Genomic DNA, 24848 nt, shown 5'->3' with positions numbered 1-24848 from the left:
CCCTCACAGCTCAAAGGTCCTTGGTGACAAGTCTGGCTCTCCCTTTTAAGAGTGACAAGCTGAGGTCTGGAAAGGTTAAGAGACTTGCACACAGCTACCCAGCCAGCGAGGCACGGAGCTGGGAGCAGAAGGAAGAGCCTCTGCGGCTGCTGCAGGGCCTCTCCTCCTGCCTAGACCGCTGAAGGGCACAGGAGCTCTACAGTCTGGGCTCCCTCCCTAGGAGGGGCTTCAAGTTTATCTGCATGAACAACCGAAAGGTTAGGAAAGCACAGTCGGTAAAAGAGCGGAGAGATGTTTTCGCACTGGTTTTGGATTCCTGCTGTCTTATGTATCAGATAACTACCAAAGGCAACACAGCTTAGCTACCGAGTAAAACAAACCAAATACAGACAAGGGAATTGAGGGAACGCGCACGGCTTCTTTCTTTCTTTTTTTTTTGGTGAGGAAGATCAGCCCTGAGCTAACATCCATGCTAATCCTCCTCCTTTTTTTCCCCAAAGCCCCAGTAGATAGTTGTATGTCATAGCTGCACATCCTTCTAGTTGCTGTACGTGGGACGTGGCCTCAGCATGGCCGGAGAAGCGGTGCGTCGGTGCGCGCCCGGGATCCGAACCCGGGCCGCCAGTAGCGGAGCGCATACACTTAACCACCAAGCCATGGGGCCAGCCCTACCGCTTCTTTCTAAATCGACTCAAGTCATCCAATCCTGACTGTTCACTCACGCTGAAGTTCAGAGGCATCAACAGAGTCCCTTGTGAGTAGCTGGGTCAATTCTTTCCTGAGAGCAGAGAGTCACCACTTTAGCTATGTTGTCTGAAAAAGCCAGTTAGCAAGAAAATATTTCATCCACAGAATGACTATTCACATGGTTAGTCCCCAAAGACGCCTGCCCCAAAGTAATCCGGGATGCTTACCAGAGTCCTGAACTGAGATTCTCAGCCTGACACCCCACCCCTGGAACTTGAGGAAAGTAAGTGTATTCTGTTTCCCAGAAAACTCCAATCTTTGGGTGAAGCAAAAACTCTCAAGATCTGAAAAACCAAACAGCCCTCCTACATTCTCTCATGATGTCACCCTAAAGAGGGTGATCTACAAGGAGAATTTATTTTCAGGGTAGAAATAGATTTTCCAACACCTGCATCTCTCCTGGAGGGCCCTTGGGACTTCTCATCTGAGCACGAACTAGTGGGGTGTCAGCGGGATCTTGGGGCTGCCCTCCTCCTCGCAACGTGATTCAGACCCAGCCCCTCTGTCAGAGTTAAATTGAGTAGCAGGCCAAGGAAGCAGGTATCCGTATTCCTCCACATGGCAGTTCATATTGTACTAACCAAACCATTAAAAGAAACAGAACACGCAGTGTCTTTGATCAGTCACAGATGGGAGAAAATCAGCCACAGCAATAAGCTCACGGAGGTGGAGTGTGTCGTCACACACGGAGCCGGGATGTGTAATCCAGAAGGTGTGTGGGGGGAGTTGATACCATAGGTCGCTTGACTGCTGTGGGCCCGCTCCCATGTCAATAGCAACACGTTCCTCCAAAACAGCTCCGAAACCATCCCTGACGCCACAGCACTCTGCCAAACCATGTTACATGACTCTTACCAGGTACTGAAGTCGCTGGCGCTCAGTCTCGGGGGTGAATTCCGAAGACATGGGGATGATTTCTCCATTTCTGATGATTATGGCCCTGAAATGGCGAAAGTGCATCATCAGCATCCAGTCTCATAGGTACCCCAATTCTGTGATAACCCCATAGCGTGGTTCAGAACATGCATGAAATGCCCAGGGGACACTTTCTCCTCCAACCTGCATGCCAAAGTTCACTGTCACCAACTCTGGATCCCTCATCACATGGTAGGTGTACGTTTACTATAAGAGCATCACATTCTGGTTCGCTTATGTTTACTTTTTCTGCTAGCTGGAACAGAGCCTTAACAATCAGCGCCAAGCATACGATTTGGTACATAATAGATGCTTAGTGAATAAACGGATGAATGAATGAATGATGCCACAGAGGTTTACTCTAAACTAGTGCTCTCCAAGAGAACTTACTTTGATAATGGCAATGTTTTAATCTGTGCAGTCCAGTATGGCAGCCAGTAGCCGCATGTGGGTATTGAGCATTTGAATTGTGGTTAGTGCAGCTGAGAAACTGAATTTTTAATTTTAATTAATTTAGCTTTCCGTTTAAGCAGTCACAAGTGGCCAGTGTTTAATGTAGTAGACAGTACAGCTCCAGACCCTTGTGACTCAAAGGGCGTGTGGGCCAGTAGCATCGCCTCACCTGGGAGCTGGTCAGAAATGCAGACTCTCAGGTCCCACCCAGACTTATTGTATCAGAATCTGCATTGTAATAAGACCCCCAGCCGATTCGGAGGCACATTAACATCTGAGGACACCTGACCCAGACTCTTGAGTTTCTGGGTAATATCCTGGGTCTACGAAAAGCCACTCTCATCTCATCTCAAAGCTCAGGAAATTCACACACTCCCAAAAACGTGCCCAAGAGCTACGCTGACTTGAGGACTTTTGAGAGACCAGAGTTCTCCAAAGCGGATGTCTGAATGAGAGGTTGCAGGATTGATAACCATGGAGCAATATTTTCCTAGGCCTACTCCTGGCAGAGCCTCCTGTTCTCAGACCTTCTTGTTCCAGAGTGCTTCCTGACAGCCACTTTCCAGCTAGTGATGGGTTGTGGTCGAAGGTTGCCATTTCTACGACAAATACAAGTGGCTTGGGTAATTATGTTCTGCATGAATCCAATAGCTCCCTGGCACCAGGGAGCAGAGACCTGGAGACCAAACATACTTCTCTGTGAAGACCCACAAACATGGGAAACACTTTTGATGAGCTCAGCTCTCGGCGGATGCCTCGTTGACTAGGGGAGGCTGCATTCTTTGTGCCAAGAAGCCCCTGGCACCCTGCCCTCCCACTGCAAAGGTAGTCCCTGACTTAGAAACAATCCCTATAAATGGCTGCAGCTGTCAAGACCCCCCCCCCCCCCCGAACCCCTTGCCACCTGTGCCCAGTTGCTGCTGTCATAGAAACCGGTGGAGGTGGGCAGGCCAGGGAGGAAATGTCAACAAAAATCTTGGGGGCTTTAAAGAATCATGGGTCTAGCAGAAACACAGTGGAAGCTGTGGGAAAATGGAAAAATTTACTGGAGCTGACTCTGGGAAGATGATGCCTCTTGCTGTAACATTCATATCACTTTTATTATGCCGCTGAAAATAGGACAAATTAAAGATTTCGTCTTATAAACCAAGAGCCACTTGTAAAATGCAATTACACCCCCCCCACAAAGGTGATATCCGCCATTCACAAATCAGTGTGAGTTAATGCAAATTGTATTTGTCCTAATTTTCAGCTGAGAATAACTACAATAACAGAGTAGGAGTTTTGATAGAGGATAGAGAAACCTGGAGAACTTGCAAGAGGGAGCAGGAAGGTCTAGGTTAGGGCCTCGCCCTAAACTAGCAAGACGGGCCCTGAGGACCTGGAGGACTAGAGCAAAAGTCATTATGTAATAAATTCCAAAGGCAACTTTCTGTCTCAAAATTTTGCTTAAAGCTAGTCTTATCTCTCTGTCATCCCTTTTTCTACATGGCCCCTGAATTCTAGCTTCCAGGCTCGGACTAGGAAAGCTGGATATCTGGGAGGGAAGTGAAAGATGGTGGGAAGATAGGGGATGAGGTGTCAGAGACTGGGGAGGAGGGCCTGGGTGTTATTCAGCGTGGGCCTGCGGGGAGGGGCTCCCAGTGCCCAAGCAGGCCCTGGAAGATTCTCCTCCAGGACCTACGTGTCAGAAGGTCAGGGGCCTTGTCTGTTTTGTTCACTCTTATACTCCAAATGCTTAGTATCACGCCCATCACACAGCAGGAGCCTAATGAATGTTTGTGGAATAAAAGAACAAATGAGAGAACTTAGCTTTTTCTTGAATTTCAGGCATGACAAGTAAAACTAAGAGGCAGCAGACGTTCACTTACAGAAGTGAAGTGGGGTCGACTTCACAGAGCCACAAGGGGCCTTCACCTAGAAATTACCTGCTCCCTCAGCTTCTCTTCCTGCCCAGGGTGAGTCCACCCAGCACCTCCTCCCACCTCGGGGTCTTCCCTACATCAGGTATTCCCGACCTCTCTCTCCACTGGCTCTCTGCCCATAGTTCAAAACCATGCTCAAAACACTTTGTGTTGAAAATCAAACAAAACGAAACCAAAACCAAACGAATGATACTCTCCTAACCCAAAACCCACCTTTCAGGGTCTGTTCTCTTTTCTTTCCTACTAAGCCAAGCTTTAAAAACAATAATCTACATTCAAGGTCTCTACTTCCTCTCCTTCCACTGGTCCCTCAAACAGAGGTAAATTCGTTCTTGCTCCTCTCTCCACCCAGTTGCTCTCACAAGTCGCCCAATGGCCTCTTTGTTGCTATATCCACCTGGCCTGACCTCATGCCCGATCTCCTTGGCAACACTGACAGTCTCGCCCAATCTTGGCTTCTGGGTCGTTCCTTCTCCTGGTTTTCCTCCTACCTCCCAAGACATTCCCTCTCAGACTCCTCTTTGCCTCCATTGGTGGTGTGGACCACCATTTTGTCTCTTGCCCCCTCTCCCTGGGCAATCTCATTTCCCAACTCCTTCACTCCCAAGATTAGGTTTAGAGGCCTCTCCTACACGTTCCCTTAGCCTGGTACCATTTCTAATGGAGAACACATCACATTCTGTTATTGATGACTTAATTGTCTGGCTTCCATGCTAGCCTGCAAGCTCCTAAGGCAAGAACCACGTCTGTCTTGCTCAACACTGGAGGCCCACTACTGTGCACAAGGCCAGGCTATTAGAAGCAAGATTGTACATAATTTTCAGGGTCTGGAGCAAAATAAAAATGCAGGGCGTCTTGTTTAAAAATTAATGAGAATTTTAAGATGGTGACAGCAGAGCATGAAACCAAATGTGGGCCCTTCTGAGAGTGAGGCCTGTGTGACTGCACAGGTCGCACACCCAGGAAGCTGGCCCTGAGTGTATGCCCTCAACATTTACTGAATGAATAAATGGCTTCAACAACCACATATGCTGATGATTGCAAAGATCCTTTCCAGCCCACACATCTCTGCTGTGCTCCAGCCTGGAACAGCCGACTGCCAACAGGTATCTCCACTCGGATAGTCACCGGCATCTCACACTTAGCATGTCTCAAACGCAAGTAATGCTCCTATCCCGCCACACCCCTAGATCTGTCCTTCCAGCCCTCCCTATCTCAGGGAACAACACTACTTTCCACCCAGTTGCTCATTCCAGAAGCCAGGGAGCCATTTTAGACTTCTCACCCTACACGCCCAAGCAGGGACCAAGTCCTGTCAACTTGACCTGCTCAAGTGCAGGGGAATCTGTCCTTTTGGTGATCCCTCCTGTTAGTGTTCTGGTTCAGGTACCCATCAGAGCTTCTCTACAGGACTCGGGAGCTCTCCACTGCTCTCCCTGCTCCCTCCTCTGCCCCCTGCTCCCCAGGGTCACCCAGGTGACTTTAAAGCTTTACTCTCCTCATGCCATGTCGCATCCCCTCCCTAAAGCCCCTTGATGGCTCCCTGGTTTTTGCCTCTATTTTGGCTTTAGCCTCACTCTTGCTACTCCTCACACATCTATTTCTCCTTTCCTCTGGCCAAACTACTCCTCTGAGAGTCAGCCCAGGAGAATGCCTTCCTGGTCTACCTTTGATGCCCCGTCTCTGCGACCCCAGGGTGCCATGTGCCTAGCTGTCTCGAAGCTTTTACCAATCCTCACTGTGAAGCCTGGCTTCCACAGCTATCTCTAACTACCTGAGGGTGTTTTCTGGGGAGAGCCTAAGTCATTGTCCCCGAATCTCTACCGCTCAGTGCCTGGCCTGTGGTAGACACGCAATAAGTCTGCTGATGGATAGGGGGAAAAATAGATGTATCCAGAAACAAAGGCCCCAAATAAGACTTTTCTTAGTAATATTACCTGTAATTGTCTAGTTGTATATAGTCTGAGTCCTCAAAAATCCGTGCGCCTCTTCATTCATTTTACAAAAAGACAATAGACCTAAGAGGATGCTGTTCCAGCTGAGTCATCATTGAAAAGTGACTCAAAGATAAGGGGAAACCAGACAGGGCCACATCCTTAGTGGGCAGGGGAAGGAGAGGCAGTAAAGGCAGCCATGACTATGTTTGCCCTGTTTTTTAATTTTAAATTCACACACAATGAGCTATCAGCATTCAATTCCAGTATTTGCTGCTGGTAGTAACCCTAAGTAATTACTTTCTCAAATAGATCATTACACCCCAATCCATCTATGGACAGAACATTCTCCACTTCTGTTTGAACTACCAAGTTCTTCCTTTATGAGGCATCCGTGGATTAAAGACGACAGCATGTTTGGCAGCCAAACTCGGCAGTCCCTAAATCATGGTGTCTCTTCCTATGTTGATTCCTGTCTCCCTTTTGATCTTTCCTCTCTTTCATCTCTCTGATCCTGGGATCAATTTGTCAGAGTGCTGGTCTCCAGTCTGGAGGAGGGCCGTGAGAGGAACTGGGTTTCAAAGGGAACGAAGTGCAGGCAAAAGCTGACAAATCTTGCATTAAATCACCAGTAAAGTAGAGAAATGCCTTTAAAGCTACATTCTCTCATCATAGCATTCTTCTATACTACATATCTTCTGCTTCATTATTTTATGAAATGTTTTTCCTAAGGAAAATTAAAAAAAATAAAAGCTATGGCAGCAATGAGTGTTGAGGGTTAGGCAGATGCCCTGATCTTTCTTCTGGGGCCTCAGGTCTTGCCTGTGGATGTGACCATGGTCAAAATTTGAATGACATTCCATTGACCCATTCAGAGTCTGGCCAGAGATTAAGTGAGGAAGTCATTAGGCATTGGGGTGATTTAATAAATTGGCACCACCTCCCACCTGGTGTTCCTCACCACACAGAGGGGTGGTTCGTAAGCAGATTCCCTGAGGTTAAGGCTGGCCTTGCGCTCACAGCCTGTAACTGAAATTTACACGCTTTAACTTCTCATCCAGTATACTAGATGGGGCTTTATCTGTAATACGGTGAATAATAAGGTTTAATGTATTCTTATGAGTCAACTGCAAGGATGGGAGAAGAGGAGGTAAAGCAAAGACATTAAGAGATTTTAAATGCTCTCCCCCTTAACCCCCACAAATATTAGCCTCGTGAGTAGATAAAGGCAATTTATTCCCAACTGATGAGAAGTGTGAGTTCAGAGAACAGTTCCTAGAAAATCCTGCTACTGCTATCCTCTAATGTCACAATTTGGAGTCAAAAAGACCTACTTTTTGTGCCCCAAGTTAGTCAAAAGTTAACTCGTCAAGAGAAAAATAAAGGCCCAAACAGGATGCTCATTTCAAATATTTGCTCGATTTTACGATTTCTCCTAAGGAGATCTCACTAACTCCCATCAAATCCCACCTCAGAGCAGGAACAACGCTCTCCAAAAGGCATTTGACAAACAAGCAAAAGGAAATAAATGGATAAAAGATATGCTTAGGCAACTGACAGAAGGTAAAATGCAAATGTTCAATAAATATATGAAAAGATGCTCAGTCTCGCTAGTCCAAGAAAATCCAAATAAAAGTAAAAATATTTTTTTCTTATTGGATTGGCAAGCATTTATTTAAAAAATAAAAAATATATAGTAGTTCTTGAGGGTGAGAAGCAATAGTCATTCTCATAATTAATAGGAATGTGAATTCTTAAACTTCTTAAATCTATTAAAATTGTAACCACATAGTGAATGGTTCAGCCATCCTACTTTGGGGAGTATATCCTAAAGAAATAAAAGACTCAGTACACAGGATATACAGACAAGAATTCATACTCGATATTATTTGTTGTGGCAAAGGCTGGAAACAGTCTGAACATCTATCAAAAGGGGAAAGGTCGGATGGATTGGTTTGTAATCTATAAGATATTATGCGGTCATTAAAAAAAGAGTTCAGGGGGCCAGACTCGTGGTGTAGTGGTTAAGTTCACGCACTCCACTTCTGGCAGCCCAGGGTTTGCAGGTTCGGATCCTGGGCGTAGACCTACACATGCTTATCAAGCCACGCTGTGGTGGCGTCCCACATAACATAGAGGAAGATGCGCGCGTATGTAAGCTCAGTGCCAAGCTTCCTCAGCAAAAAGAGGACGATTGGCAACAGATGTTAACTCAGGGCTAATCTTCCTCAAAAAAAAAAAAAAAAGTTCAGTATGTTTTGTGACCTGGAGACATCCACGATGTATTGTTAAGTGAGAAAAGCAAGTTCAGAGATTATGTGGTGTAATCCCATTTTTGCAAAAACAAAAACTATATGCAGATACTCCATACATATAAGGAGTCTGATTCCAGGCCAAAATCCTCCTTGTGCTCCTCCAAGCTTGACCCCGGCAATTACAAAGGCCTTACCACAGCCCTCCTGGGGAAGCTGCCCCCCACACCAGACCCCGTGCATGGCCTGTGCACTGAGGTCTCTGCAGGGCGGTGCAGATAAGGACTCACTCCCCTCACCCTCCTCAGGTCCCATTTATCTGCACATCCGCATTGCTAGCCTGGGCCCCTCCATGGGGCGTCTGGACCCAGACACTTCTGTCCACTCTGACTCAGTACTTTCCATTCCTAGTGTTGTCGTTGTCACCCCCTCCTCCAGCAATGGGGACGATGCCACACTGGGGAGCCGCACGCTCCTCTCCCTTTGCCTGCTGCCTGCACTCTCATCGTGAGGGAACGAAGCCGTGACTGCTGCCTTCAGGGTGGGGCACTGTCGCAACTCACCACCCTGACACCTGGCTGCTCGACAATATGAAATTATGTTTGAATGAGGAGGGAGAAAAGGATGGAAGTGGGGGAGAGAGTTAATTTTTCTTTACGTATCTTCGTATTTTAACTATTACAGGGAACACGTGTTCCTTTGGTAAATTTTGAGGAGGAATTTATTTGCCCATATTTGGCCATATCTTCACAGAAGAACTGGAGCCCTACTAAATGCAGATTTACTTTTGTAACACCACCAGTCTTCAAGAACCCCGTGTGTCCTGAGCCCCAGTCCACAAAAGTCTACCCAGTGGCGCAATCACACCTCAGACTTTCAGATAGACTCAGGAGTTATTGCTCAGAGCTCCCGCCCGATCGCAGAAGGATCCCGTAGCTGTGTCTAGAGTCACTAATGGAGAAACCAGTGCTGAATTCTGCTATAAAAATAAGAACTGGTTAAGCCCAAAATGTCTGTACTTTTCTCCATCACTTGTGTTATAAGAGGAGACCCACAGAAACAGGTTGAGAACTGCCAATCATGCTCACAAATAAAAAGGATAAACAGAGGCTCTGAGTGAGGGATTAACTGGGTAACTGAAGAATTTGTCAGCCGCTCCTCTTGATGGCTGGATCTCATTAATTTTAGCTGCATAGGCGAGTCTGTATAAGTGCCTCCTCCTGCTCTCCCCACCGCAGCCTGGGCATTCCGTACTGGTCTGATACTCATCATGGTTTCCCCGGGGACCTAAGCACTTGAAATAATGCCACTTAGGCACTGACAGCATACATCCACGTATGATTTATTCAGCAGCCACAGGAAATTTTCAATGTGTTAAATCAGTGACACTTTGATAAAGCAAAAACAAAACACCCCCTGCCCCCAACTCCATTCCTGCTCCCAAGGCCTGTGGGCTACCTGCCAGCACACAACTTCCAGAGCTCAAGGCCCAGGCTGCCACCCAGGGGTCTGGATGTGGCCGCAGGATGGGAGAGGCACTTCCCTCACAGATCACTACTGGAAGGGAGTGGAGTGGATGTTCTTGCTGGGATGTAGCAAAGAGCTAGTTACACTTTCTATTCCTGAGAAGATATCTCCCTCCTTCCAGGGCAAGCAAAACTCAACATATACTGGTAAGTGCGTGTGGGCTGTGGGCCATGAGCTGTAGCTATGTCCACAGCTATGCTGTGGAGTGGTCTCGCCCTGTGGAACGAGGAACTCCCCTCCCGGAGTGTTTCAGAAGAGTCCCCCTCACCCCAGGATGCTACGAGGTTTGCACATTCTCACCCCCTCATTTCTAACCTGCACTGAAATGAGATGATGTTGCCGCCTTAGTACCCCACAGAGCTCCTACGTTATTGGCTACGGCTATAAAGAAAGCTCCAGATTCAAGCAAAGGAGGAATGCATGGAGTTTTAGGAGGAAGATGAAGTTTGGAGAATCACGTAGGGCAAATGCAGAATTTGTCAGCACCCTTTTCTGTAACCCTCAGGAAGCCTAAAGCCGTGCTCTGCCAGGGGCACTCTGGAGCAGAGCACCTTGCAGCCCTTCTGCCCCTCAAGGTAAAATCTTTGGCCTTAACACCAGACTAAATCCCAAAATTCAGAGTCAAATGATTTTGCAAACAGGTATTATGTAAACATGGTACAAGGACCATTAATAAGCATATAGCTTTCCAGCCTCAACAGAGGGCTTTGTCCAAGTGGCACAAAGAGTGGGGAAAAATGGCTATATATATTTACATGTTCATTATACATACATATAGATTTATATTTATAGATTATATATAATATGTAGATTTATATATAAGTAAATCTCCACATATATATCCATATATAAGTGTATATGCACATCTCCAAGCTTAACAGTAAAGGTAGACCCTCTCTGTAGAGCAGAAATGGAAAAGAAACTCCAAATCGCCAGGTTGCTGGACTTGAATAGCAGGTAACGGTGTTCAGTAGTCCAGTTTCATGGAGTAAGAGGCATGCAAAGTCCTCCAAGCAAGACGAAGGGCAGGGCTCAAGCTCACTCCTGAAGTCAGAATCCAAACCAAGTGGCCTCTCTTTTCTGTCCCTCGGGTTCTCTCTGCAGCACGGAAACAGCCAGCCAGCGAAGCAGAGCTTGGGGGCTCGTGTTTGCGAGTCCTGGTAGCATGGCCAGGTTCATGGCCATCTCTCCCTGTTAAGAGATCAGCCAGCCCTGCAGTACGGAACCACCCATGTGGCAGTTAAATGTGAGTAGGTGTGTGACACACAAACACGCAGGAGGAAGGTTCCGAGCATCTACCCTTCTGTGTGGTTGTGAGCTCCCACAGTTTACCCGGGAGGTTATAACAGCAGAGCCAAAGCACTAAATGACAGAGACTGCGGGGCAACAGCTAAGTACCGCGCCCTCGCCCAGCTCTGAAAGCCCACGGCCGTGGAGGGGTTCACGTATGTGTGTGAAATCGGTGGTAGTGAGGTCATGCGGTGTGGAGGAAGTGGCATTGGGCTGGGAATCAGAATTCGTGACAGCCCCACCTTGGGCTAATCTCTCGCTCTGGGCCTTGGTGGCCTGGCCTATAAAAAGAAGGGGTAGGACCAGATCATTTCTCAGTCACCTTTCAGGTCTAAATTTAAACGATGCTGAAAATAAGCCTGATATACGTGGGGTAGAGAAATGCGGACAACTGCTCCAGGGACCAGGGAGGTGGTCATCAACACAATTCAGAGTCTAATAAATACAAACCAACACAGAAGTGCCAGGATGGGAGAAGTCACCCTTGGCGCTTCTCTTAAATCATAAAGGACAGGGCACCCATTAAAGAGCAAGCCCCCCGGTGTCATTTCACAGTTGTCACCACTCCCCTCGGAACGCAGAGCTGCAAAGAAAAGGGAATCTTTGACACTGTGAAGAGTCTTCATGGATGCCCTGATTCCATTACACACTTTTTCAGCTGAAAGTGATTCGAAATGCAACATTAAACTGCACATTTCCAGAATGGAGGAGAAAATCTGGTACAAGGTGACAAAGAGAAATCATTCTGAAAACCCTTTTTGACAGATTGCATCAATTCCAAAGTAGAGGGAGAGGGCATCCATTTCGTCAAAAAGCATCAGACCTGGTGAATTCTGCTTGCATGCAGCAGAAGCATCTGTCTCCTCCAAAAGTATTAGAAATGTGTCGACGGAAAGAAAGAGCAGGGCAGCTGACGGACAAGCTGGGGTTACTGTCAGAGGACAGCCAGGCTGTCGATGCTAATTAGAGCTGTCAAAAAATAGCTGAAGGGAAAAAAAAATCATCCCACAGGCCTGGAATTAGTTTGGGTGCATTTCTAGTCATTCCATTTTCAGAATGGATACTAAAGAAAAAGTTTGCGAATATGATGATTCATTTAACAGGACCTCAAAGGCACAATTAAGTTTCTCGGCAAAAATATTCACAAAAACTGGTCAGGGAAAAAAAATTCAGATCTTTAAGTAGGAGCAAAAATAAATGACCACTTGTAGAGCAATAACTGAGTCAGATGTTCCTATTTGCTTCACCACCAGCCTAGTCTGTATTCACACTACCCAGAATAATTCCTCAATGTCGTAATTCAGCCACTTTCTACAAACATCTTGCTATACCAGCAACATTCATGAAACCCCATGCACCAGCACAATATCTTCCAGACAGGTAAAAGCCTTATAGACATTAAAGAAAACTGTTTAAGGTGTTTATTATTTCTAAAAAAATGACAAGGGGTCCATCTATAAATTAACAGTGAGGTTGTTTGTTCCTTTTTTTTTTGAAATATAGTCTACATTCCATAAAATTCATCCTTTTAAAGTATATAATTTAGTTGTTTCTAGTATATTCAAAAGGTTGTGCAACCATCATCACTGTCTAATTCCAGAACATTTTCATCACCTCGAAATTAGCAGTCACTCCTCTTTCCCTCCTCTCCTCCAACCCCTGGCAACCACTAATCTACTTTCTGTCTCCATGGATTTGCCTGTTCTGGATATATCACATAAATGAGATCATACAATATATGGCCTTTTGTGTCTGGTTTCTTTCACTTAGCAAAATATTTTCCAGGTTCATCCATGTTGTAGCATGCGTCAGTACTTTATTCCTTTTTATGGCTGAATGAATATTCCACTGTATGGATATACTGCACTTTGGTTATCCACTCATTAGCTAATGGGCATTTAGGTTGTTTCTATTTTTTGGCTATTGTGAATAATGTCACTATGAACATTCATGTACCAGTTTTTGCGTGAATATATGTTTTCAGTTTTCGTGGATACATACCTAGGAGTGAAATTGCTGAGTCACATGATAACTATGTTTAAGATTTTGAGGACCTACCAATCGGTTTCCCAAAGTGGCTGCACTATTTTACATTCCCTATTGGTGGGTTTTAAAACGTTCTCTTAAAAGATCAGAGTTCAAACGAAATTTATTTCTGAAAATCTCACAGTGGTTTCTTATTTTGTGCCATTTTAAAAGCACTTTGAGGGATAAGTTTTGCCTGCATGCTCTGATTTCGATGAACATATTGAACACGTAATGGTTCATTTCCCATTTGCGTGAGAGGGTATATATTCTGCTCTTCTTGAGTGCAGGGCCAATACCTCTACTCCACAGCACTGCACGGTCTCCCAGCACAAATGCATACAAAACACTTCTCAAGCTCCGAAGTGAGCATATTTTCCTCCCTATACCAAGTAGCCAGACTGGGTGAGGCCACCAGAGGTATTTATTCTTTTCTCTACTATAGTCATTTTTGGAGTAGGATGGATTTTTTCTTTTCTTTCTTTTTTTAAAAATAAATGATGACTACAATAGCTTGCTGTCTGTGGGCCAAGGCAGGTAGGCCATGCAGAGTCTGGGAAGCAACCTCCTTATGGATGCTCTGCATTAGTCACACCCTGGTTAGAGCTGTGTCCAGTTCCAGCCTCTTTCCTCTAAAAAGGCAATGCAATGGAGCAACTGAACAGACTCCCAAGAAGAGAAATAAAAACAATTCAAGGGGTGGAAAATAGATGCTCTGAAGGAGGTTAAAGCAATTGTGGTATTTTCGCCTGAAGGAAAGAATGAGGAGGGAATTGACCACACTCTCCTTCACGCAATTTGAAATGGTTTTATTCAAAGGATGACGGGTGACCTGTTCTTCACGCTCAGAATAAAACAAGAGGAAATTCTATTTAAATCAAATCAGTAAGATTCTATGGCTGGAAATGGGAAAAGAATTTCCTGATCTTTACATTGAACATGGACCGAAGCCCATGGGTCTCCATCCCTGGAATTCTTCAGAAGGACACGAAGGAGCTTTGTCTCTATTCGCCCGCCAAGAGTCTTGAAGATCCTCCTCTGTTTCTTTATGATACTATAAACCAGGAACTCTATCTGCTGTATGAGGGCAAAGCTGGATCCATGAGCAATTTGTTCTAGGCTGTATAATGTACTGAGAGGGTCTCGCGGCCTATACTGTGTGTGTAAACAGGGCATCATCGTTGCCACAGCCCCTGTTCAGAATAAGCTACATGACTTCACCTGGCAGGCAGGTGGGCTTACTTGTGGCCCATGGTTAGCTCACAGGCTGGATGCCTTACCTGTAAGGTGGCTCTGGCTCTACCTGCTGATGGTTACCCCATGTCAGTTCCTTACACAACAAAGGTTTGCAAAGCCCATCTCTTACCCACTGAACCTAACCATCAGTTGGGTTTTGGGAGCCAGCTGAGGGGTAGTAGAAAGTGAGTGGAACACTCTTCTAAGTGATAATAGGAAACCACCAAAAAAATTCATACTCAAGTTTGGGAAATACTTTTCTTTGTCACAGGACTTTTCTGAGCCTTTAATATATTGCGATGTATTGGTGTTCTCCATGACTAGGTATCTGTGCAATAATTCCCAAATCTGACCAGGGGAGGTACATCTCTTACTGTCTCTTCACTTCTCGACCAAGTGTGGGTCAGATTCAGGGATGATGCACTGGACTGAGCTGTAGCCTAGGACACAGTGGGCTCCACTCTCAGGAGTCGCACGTCCTACTCCCAGAAGCCTTGTCAGGGGAAAAGTCAGGATCACCTTCTCTCGGGAAAAGGCTACGCCGTGCATTGCTCTCTCGGATTCCATTTTCTTTTCTGAGACACACTTCATTCACATAGCTGCAGAGGGAAAGGGGGCTGAGACTGGGGCGGCAGCTGCCTGCAAGAAAGCTAAGCTCTCTCTCCCCCTCACCTCACTCTTTGGCTTTCGTCATTCTCTGAAGGGGTTTGCCAGGTCAGAGAGCTCAGGGTGTGCTCCTGCTACTCTGAGTCCAACTGGTTCTGACTGGAAGCTTGGGGGCTTTCTAGTTCGGCTTCTCATTATAGTTCTGTATTTGCTGCTTCTCCGGAATGACTTTCCCTCATCACCAGGATTAGCGGGGAAAGAGGTTGTTCTGGTCCTAAGCCCTGGACCTAATTCTAGTTTAAACAAAAGAAGACTTCAACTTGTTCCAGCCTGGCTCATGAGGGGACTGCACTGGGACTTAAGGCCAAAATTCGTTACTTATAAAATGTTACTTACAAAATCCTCTGCCTTAGCCTCTATCCATATATTTCTCTCTCCAACTTTGTGGGCTTGGTAGGCAGGGTCCAGAACAGGACTTGAGAATTAGAGTTTCCAGGTCTCAGGCATGTAGCTTCTTATTCTTCCCTGGATCTTCCAGAAATCAGGCTGAGTTTTAACTCATTACTGCAGAATGCAGTTGTTCCTCTCGAGCTTCCCTAATGGATCTCATTCCACACATAGGACTCTCTCTGACATTTACAGGTGAAGAAATGTATTTTGGACTTTATATTTTTCCCGTTTTGCACTCAGACCCCATTAGTATGGGGTTAATTTAAGATCCCATTACTTCTGAGGGGAAGGGCGGTCACTACCACCAACCTATCAAAAGCGTTCACAAGGTGAAAGCCAAGAATAGATTTATACTTACGGAACATGGTGAAGGCAACAGAAATGCCCTTCTTTAGTGATATTTGAAAAATTGAGGCGATTGAGGAAGAGACTAATTGGCTGCTTGAGACCAAATGTGTAATGTTGATGGATGACAAAGGAGAAGGAGAAGTACTGTTTCTATTTTTCCGGTCAGATTGAGAAGGGAAAATAACCATGAGCAAAAAAAAAAAAACACAAAAAACTAAGGCCCAACATAGATGAAAATATTACAGAAGAGAACCCTGCTGCAATAAATGGGATCAAGTCTTCTGGCTTCAACACATTACATTTTGGGGCCCTAAAAGTCCTCAAAAATGAGGTTGCCATAGCCCTGTTGGGGATCTAGGGGGAGTGGCAGCAAAGAAGAGATATGCCCAAAGATTAGAGAGACGCAGATCAGGTCCAGTTTTCAACAAGGTGGGGTTTTTTAAACTAGGGAGGAGGGACTTGATGTCAATCTGGAGTAAGATTCTAGAGCAGGTCACTAAAGCAAAGGCTTGGAGGACTGAATAAGGAAGCAGCGGTCACTGGTGGTCGGCCCGGGTCTTCCAAGAGTAAACCTGTCGCTCCCAATCCCTCTTCCCCCATACCCTCTTATGTCCAGGAAAAAGGAATGCCACAGCAGAGTATCTGTTTGGACTTTAGACACCAACAAAATCTTTCATGGTCTTTTGGTTGGCAATGAAGAATACGAGCTGGTTTAAGTAAAAATAAGCAAATTAAAAATGGCTGAAATGTCCACAAAATTAAAGAGTTTCAGACCAGCAGTCATCATGATTCAGCTCTGTGGCATGGCCATCAGGAAAGCGAGAGTGGGTCTTTACAGGGGGATGGCCGTCAGCTCTACACTGCGTGGGTCGGTTCAGTTCTGAGTGGTGCCATGTGTGAACAGGGAAATTTCACAGGAACAGGGCCTGAGACCTGGATGGCGGGGGCTCAAACTAGCTCTCTGAAGAATATGTGAAGGAAACCAGGGATGTTTATTCTGAAGAAGAGAAGATTCATGGAGGGTTACAACAGGCGCCTTTTACTATCTGAAGGACTGTTGAGTGGAAAAGTGAATGATCATCCTGGCTGGTAGGAATGTCCTTCTTTCCTTAATCTTGTTTATTTGTGTTTTTCTTTAATTGTACACAAGTAACATATACTGCTTATGTGACAGTAAAAAGTTGTTTTGTTTTTTTTACAAATGTTTCACGAAGTAAACATGTGCACATAAACATACAAACTAAATCCCTGAAGGGGAGGGTTGTCATAAACAAGAGGAGGTCCGGGCCAGGGAGAACACGGATACTGCTGAGCTGGTGACACTGGGAATGCGGTTATGAAAAGGTGAAGAGTATTTACTGAGAAATATAAGGAGAAGTTGGAGGGGGGAGATGAGAAGGAGGGCAACTGACTTGCGGAGAGGCTAAATGACAGAGCTAGGGGAAAGAGATGGCACATGAAAGGCTAAAAACCCATGGAACCATGTCTGCCAGGTGCTGCAAAGATGAGAGGAAGAGAAATCAGGATTCCCAACCAGGAACCAGTTGGACCTAGTTAAGCTGACTGTGGGGGTGGCTGTGATGTCAGGAAAGATTTAACCAAAGCCAAAGAGCATCTCCAAGGGCTCAAAGAACAAGAATCTCCTTCCTCCAGAGTTCACAAGGAGCACTTGATACTGAGACTGGTCCAGGTAGAAAATGAAGGTGGGGAGAGGGTGGGCGACCGAAAAAGCAACCCCAAAGGCGAGGCCCAGGGGAGAGACCTGTGGCCCAGGGGGAGCCGCCGGGCACTGCTTGGTTCTTTTAAGTGTGTTGGCAGCTGAATCCTTCCAGCTGCCGTGTGAGGTGCCTCGGCCACACGGCCTGTTATCCCCACTCCCCTCAGGCTCTGGTGAGGTTCAGTTATGAATCTGAATTATGTGAATTTGGACAGAGGGGACAGGAAAAGAGGAAGGACATCACCAATGGAATCAGGAGCTTGATTTTCGATAGATAACCACTTTCCGTTTTCGCCAGGACTAGTAGTGCCAAAAGTAGAAACGTGGTTTCCATGAAGGAGTAGGATGCCATTCCCATTTTCAACACAAGAATGGACGGGAAATATTGATACTATGGGCTAGTACATTTGAGAAAATAAAAATCTTCAGGTGAATGAAAAAATCTTAAGCTCTAGATAAATTCATTACTTAAGAGTTAAATGTCTCCCTCAAACTGTAAAATAAAAATAAACCAGTTCACCCTTATATAGCTCACAGGGATGAAGAAAAAAAAATTAACAAAGAGGTAAATTCACTGGAAGAAAAACACACCCTAGTAAATCGTCAGAAATGTGTCATCATAGACACGCTATTTTCAAACATTCTGCTGGGGGCAAGGTTCATGGAGTAAGCTTGTTCTTACAATAGCCCTGTTGGAAAGGCACTTCCCACCACAACACCACTCCACAGAACACTCAGGAGAAACACAATCCATCAAACCCCATGCTTCCCTGTCCCAATTTCTATGGACCTATTCAAATCGACGTTTTGAATGTTTAGCATCAGTCAAGAGGTCACATACTCCACAGAACAAGAGGCTCGTAGAGCACGACTGTCCTATTCCCGTCGGCTGGTCCCATTCACAATCACCTCTCAAAGGAAAAACGCAGATGGAGGCTTTCCACACGCCAACCTTTCCAGCCTCAGCCTGCTGCAACTTAGGAGTGAGGTTCAGAAGCAATTACAGAGAGCATTAATAGAGACATTTGTTATCATTTGAAACTTGAGTTTGCTGTTCAAAAGGCTAAACTGTAGTGCTTGAAGCTAAGTGCTTAAAAGTGGCCCGGAATCCTCAAGTCATGTATCCTAATTACAAGCACATTCCTTCAATCACAGATGAAAACGTTCACACATTCTTGCGTTTGGCTGGGCTCACGGAGCGTCATCCCTTGCAGCTGTGAGATCTCTTTTATGAGCATCAGCATCTTCATTTGGTTTCCACATGGATAATTCTTGGAAGCTACAGAGTCTTTGAAGGGCATCTATTTTTGCCTTGAGGTCTGGTGGCGTCCGAGTTCACAGGAACCTCGCAGATGAAAGCTCTCTGAGCATGACTCCTCTGCGCCCACAGCCTTCTCACCAAAGGGAGGTCCTGTGTGGGTGGGGTTTCTGCATATCTACAGCTGATGTGTTTATTTGCAGTTAAAATTGCTTTCACCAGTTTCTGATATCTAAGGAATTTAAAGATGGTTTATAATGCACATTTATCAGAGAATGAACGTGGGAGAATTCATTGGGACAGTTAACCCAAAACACTCAGCCTCCTGACCGAATCAGTGTTCTACTTCAGCAGCGGGAGACAGGCTTTACCCAAGCTTCAAACTTCTTCTTTCTGCCTACACAATTGCAACCTTTCTCACCACATAGGCTACATTTTATTTACTCCTTTAAACTGGAGAGAAGAAAGGGGCATCTGACCCTAGAGAAGTTCCACCCAGTCAGGAGCTATGTGGTAGCTCAGCAGATTTCTCTTCTCCATGAAAGGTTGTGTCCACTGGGCCGCTTCCCAGAATGACTTAAAAAATGACTTTTCCTAGAAAAGGTGATAAAATGGCGGAAACCGAAGCAGTTCTGAGGGGTAAGCACTGAGTCTCAGGTTGAAGATTATGTTCTAACCACATGCCCGTCAGACTCTGCTTACAAAACTCTGAAGTATTACTGCACGGCGTGCTATGGGGATGAATAAGTGAGCAGCATCAGGGGTGATTCCATTCATCACCTGATTCCAGATCCTCCGCTCGCGTGTGGTGGGCTGCTTTTCAGCCATGAGTCTAATTGATCACTACTTGACAAAGCAGGCGGAAGTACAAGGTCAACCACGACAGCCTCTTGCGAGCCCTCAGCTCATTTCCTCCTCAGCTCCTCCTCTCTCGGAGGATAATTAGAACGCTTGTCAAATACAAAAAATTGAAATCACTAATGTGACTCCAGACTTACTGCAGATCATTAAACACTGACTAGAGGTGCGTAATGCAAAGATGCAGTAAGCAACGTTTCTTCGCAGCAATGTTGGCGATTAGAAACCTGTGAGTTCCATCGTTTCATTTTAGGGATGAAGAAACCAAGATCTAGGGAGGTTAGTGGTTTGGCCAGACTGAAACCCACGTCTGGACTTGCTCCTCAGGGTTCTTTCTTCAGTGTGCCACGCTTCCTCCTGCCCGTGGTGGGCTACGACTTCTCGCCTCCACTCCTGATCATTTCTGAACATTTAGGGACCCCCACTGCTGCACTCTGCTACCCTCTGACGAAGTTCAGGACTCTCCCCGGTCCTGCATTCCCGCCTCAACCAGCTGCTGCCTCTTCCGCCTGCCCTGGGCTTCTGCCCCACGCCAGTGGTGGCCACTCTCTCTCCTTTCGTTTGTAAAATCCAATACGTCACACTAAAAACGTTGACCTCTGGTGAATTTCCCTCCAGACGATTACCAGGGACAAAAATAGTGAAATGAGAACAAATGGGAGTGACCCAGAAGAAAAGAGAGTGCACACCCAGAGAGAGCACTTACGCTGGGGCCAGCGTGTTGAGAGGCACCGTCTGGGGACAGCACAGTCCCCCAGCTGATGGCCTACATTGCCGAGAGGGGAAAAGGCGCTGGAAATCTAGGTGTGCCCTAAATAGTGAGGGGAGATCACGGCTGCAAACCACCGAGCTGAAGCCGATCGTCTCTGCTGTTGGGCAGCAGCTGCACTGAACAAGAACCTCTGTGCCTGTGGAGGGCTCGGTCTTCAAAGGAGCTCAACATCTTTAATCATAAAAAATTGACTAAAATCAAACCCACGTGACCTTGAGTGTAATGGGAGCCCCAGTAACAGCCCAGGTTTACTGAGCAAATTAGAACTTCCAAGACCTTTTTTCCTCTCCCTTGTTTTCTTTCCTTCGGTGAACGTTTCCGAGGGCCTACCCTGTGCCAGGTGCTGCGATGTGCTGCACAGAGCTCGCAGCCTTGGAGGGAGCAGCGATCGGTCTGGGAAGCTGGTGGACACGTCATACAGGGAGACTAGGAGGGGACAGAGAGGCCTGAAGGACTGGTGGGGCAGCCACATGGAAAGCTGGGGGACAGCAATCCAGTCCGAAGGAAACGTGTGTGCAAAGACTCCACAGCGGGGCACACTTGGGGGTGCCAGGAGCTGTACACAGGGGCGGAGGGGAGGACAAGATGGGCTTGGGTGGGGAGGCAGGGCGGCCAGCGCCGGGCAGGGGACAGGGTGGGTCTCAGAGTTCAGACGAGTTCAACTATAGGCTCTGACGGGCTCAGAGCAGAGGATCTCTCCCTTACAGAGATTATTCTTGTTGTCTGTGGAAGTGGATGGGCGCAGCACAGAGCCGAAGTTTAAGGGGGACATGTGCTGGTCCCGACCGAAGGTGAGCAACTGGGACAACGAGAAGCTATGTATTCCCGACATCATCTGGAGTCAATGGCTGGGATACTGGTTAGACGGGATAGGAGATGGGGACAGGGGCGGGGAGGCTGTGGTTATTAGGTGTCTCTGTGTGCCAGGGACTGGGGTGTGGGCTTCCCCACATTAGCCGTCTCCTTCATATTCCAGGGCCCTGGGCGCCCATCGTTAGTAGTGTCGTCCCTACTTGCTTAGGCTCCTTTATGGAACATTTAAAAGCCCACAATGGTATCAATATTGTCATGGTCTTTTCCAACAACAATACCATTTATAAGCAATTTTTTGAAGAGCCTAAGCAGAGTTGGGCCTGCCTCTGGACGAGCTTTGAGGGGATACATACAAGATTTGATTCTTGCCACAAATGAGCCCTGGCCTATTAAGGGAGTGGGAGAGACGCTCAATTACGCTGCAGTGTGAAAAGGGATGCAACAGCACAGAGAAGGGCACAATGTCCTGGCACACAAAAGGGCACAATGAACAGGTCCCTGCCTTGGATGGGACAGGGGTGGCAAGAAAGACCTCAAGGAAGAAGTGGTACCCAAGTCGAGTCTTCTAGAAGACATCCTGAGGGGTTACTCAACAGACAAGGAGAGAAACAGTCACATGCCATAAAGACAAGGGGCAGGGGACAGTTTAGTGCTGGGAGATGTAAGTACATGGCCTGGTACCTTCAGGGCCTGGGGTGCAAGGATAAGAAGTGACAGGAGATGAAGGTAGAGAAGCTGACAAAGAAGGTTCAAGAGTCTGGACTTGACTCTGAGGACGAGAAGTCACTGACGGGCTTTAAACAGGGAAGTGGTGTGGCCACCAGCGTTTTAGTGGTGTTGGGGACTGACCAGATGGGTAACAGCGAAGTGGCGATCCCTGTAAGGATCCCACCCGAGGCTCCTATGAGAGTCTAGAAAAGATGCTGTTGGTTATTGACAAGAATTGGCAATAGGTACGGGAGCGGGGAAGGGAAAGGAAAAAGATTGGTCTCCGTAAATTATCCTAGGTTTCTAGTTCAGGTGATGAGGTGCTTAATAGCACCTTAAAACACAATGGGGAACAGAGGAGAAAGGGCATCATTTGGGAAAAGATTTGGACTTCAGTTTTGGACATTTTAAGTGTGAACAGGTTTCCAGAACATATTATTTATTCAGATCTTACCTTGTTCCAGCAAGGATTTAGAGAGATTACATAAATACACACAAGATAAAATAAAAGTAAATAAATATATGTGGAAAATAAAAATAGGAAAGATCAGAGGAAGCTGGGAATTAAGTTAATACAAAAAACATGTGCTGTGAGGCTCTTAACGTTTCCTAGAAGCGGGTCACAAGCGCTTCCTAACAGGCAGCAGCAAAATGACGAGGATCAGCTTGTTGATCTCAGGGTCCAAAATGAAAAACCACCCCTCTCCCCTCAACCCATTGCCTTTCCCTAAAGTGCACGTAAGAGAAGAGTCCTCTGTGGTACTCAGGAAAGAGGACGCGGTGACGACAGGAACAAGTCCTTCAGCAGGGTCCCTGCAGTAAACACGGCAACATTCCCCAGAGCTGCTTCTCGTAACCTTCTCCCAGAGAGGTTCACGGCATGAGAAAGCAGTTCAGGAAACCACTCAGGGGCCAACAGTGTGAGGGTCAGCCTTAAACCAGGGATGGACTTGGAACTTCTAGAGGGATGTTAGGACTGAAAATCCTCCCTGTTTCTCTCAACAGAATCTTTCAAAACACCGGAAGGCAGCAAGGTCATGGTCACCCTGTCTGACAAACACCTGGAGAGCAGCTCCCCTATGTGCCAAGCCATAGGCTGGGAAAGTGGGTTAGGCTTGGGGGCATGGGGGAAGGGGAATGACAAAATCTGAGCAAAGTTAGAAGTCAGACCCTTCCATGTGCCTCCGTGACATTCTGCAGAGAGACAGGCGGTGACGAGCCTGAGGTGTGGCAGAGAAGTCTGGTTTGGGCTTATCTATTTGGGCAACATGAGGATGTGGGTGGCAGATGCAGGTACACGAGACGGCTGGGGCTGAAGAGGAAGCCCTGGGGGTGCACTGTATTTTAGGGGCAGATGTGGAGAGGGACCATCAGCGAAGGAGAAAGAGAGGAACTGAGAGAGTAAAATCCTGGAAGCTGCCAAAGAGAGTGTTCCCAGGAGGGAAGGCTGAGTGTGTATTTGTGGCCTTCAGTCCCTTCTGTAAGTAGGTGTTTCAGTCAAGGTAACACTAGCTGCTGAAACACGTAAGCCCTACAATGCCAGTGGCTTAGCACAACACTGCTTATTTCACACCTGGAACATCAAGTCCACTCAGCAGCTCGTGGGGGGTCATGGGGTCAGGTTGCCGGCCTGGCTTCAGCACGCACTCTCGAGGCCGCCCTTGTTTGTCCACCTCTAGGCGGCAGAGAAGAGGATGGGGTGGTAACGGTTTCCAAGGACTGGCATAAATCACCACCAATTTGGTGGCCTGGAACAACGGAAATCTACTCTCTTCCAGTTCCGGAGACTAAAGTCTGAAATCAAGGTGTCAGCAGGGTCATGTTCCTTCCCTCTCAAGGCTCTAAGGGAGAATCCTTTACTGCCTCTTCCCAGGTTCTGGTGGTTCCTGCCAATCCTTGGTGTTCCTTGAGTGTGTCAGCTTAACCCCAATCTCGGCCTCCATCTTCACAGGGCATCTTCCCCGTGTCTCTGTCTGTCTTCACATGGCCTTCTAGTAAGAAAACGAGTCAAGGGATTCAGGGCCACTCAAATCCAGGATGACCTCATCTTAACTTCCATCTTAATTATATCTGCAAAGACCCTATTTCCAAATAAGGTCACAGTCACAGGTGAGAGTAATATCTTTTGGGGGGACATAATTAAACCATTATGGTGTATAAGAGGTTTTTAATGAGTCAAGCCTGAGAAGCAGCACCCATCACTTCTGCTCACACCCCTTGGCTGAAGCTCAGCCATGTGGCCACACCTAATTGCACAGAGGGCCGGGGAAGGCAGTCCTCTGTGCCCAGGAACAGGGGGAAAGGTGTTTGAGGAGCAGCTCACCACTCCACCATACAGCAGGGTGGGCGGGTAAGGTGGGAAAGGAAACCAAATCCCAGGGAAGCAGTGGGACACAGTCAAAGCTGCAGTGAGGGGAGAAGCAGAGCCAGGGAATGCTGATCTCCCGGGGATCTTGGACGGGAAGGGAACTGGCTAGAGGAGGACCCACAGTGAGGCGAGGTTCATGTGAGATGAGAGAGAGACGAGCGCGTCTGCAGGCAGAGGGAAGAAGCCGGCGACAGGAGCGAATGAAGATAGTGAGGGTAGAGAGGACCGGGAGTCTGTCTGGGGAGGAGTGGGGAGCAGGACACTGGTGGAAGAAATCAGTGTACCCCTGAAGCTAAACAAAGCCAGATGTAAACTCCTGTGAAATACCAAATGACGAAAGAAAAGATAGATGGGGTTCGTCTGGCTTTTTAAGCCCATTGCCTGATTTCTTTGATGCCTAACCTGGGATATACTTATTTTGCACAGCTCACTACATTTTCATGTACCTGTACTGCACGCATCATGCACGGGTTTGTTAGGAAACCCAGGAGTGCCATTTCTCTTCCAAACACCACTGGATGTTTCCTGCGGTGTAAGCCTGAGAGTTCTTACAGAAATGTTGGGTCAACAGGAAGACTGCCTGCCCGCGATGCAGTAAAACAGCAGCTAGTGCCTTGGCATAACGTAATTATGTATCTGCTACAGA

General features: G+C 46.8%; 1 protein-coding gene across 2 annotated transcripts in view; it reads right to left on the bottom strand.

Annotated features, from left to right (window-relative positions):
* Positions 1 to 24848, bottom strand: part of PPM1H (protein phosphatase, Mg2+/Mn2+ dependent 1H) — a 237362-nt gene that overhangs the window by 78287 nt on the left and 134227 nt on the right. For both annotated transcript variants that reach the window (XM_058557737.1, XM_058557738.1), the window contains exon 5: positions 1603 to 1687. In XM_058557737.1, coding sequence (XP_058413720.1) covers positions 1603 to 1687 — 85 coding nt within the window. The remainder of the gene's footprint in view (positions 1 to 1602; positions 1688 to 24848) is intronic.

Source organism: Diceros bicornis, chromosome 17 (assembly GCF_020826845.1).
Source record: "Diceros bicornis minor isolate mBicDic1 chromosome 17, mDicBic1.mat.cur, whole genome shotgun sequence".
Lineage (NCBI taxonomy): Eukaryota > Metazoa > Chordata > Mammalia > Perissodactyla > Rhinocerotidae > Diceros > Diceros bicornis.
The sequence above is the reverse complement of the archived record's forward strand: the minus strand, read 5'-3'. Positions and strand labels throughout refer to the sequence as shown.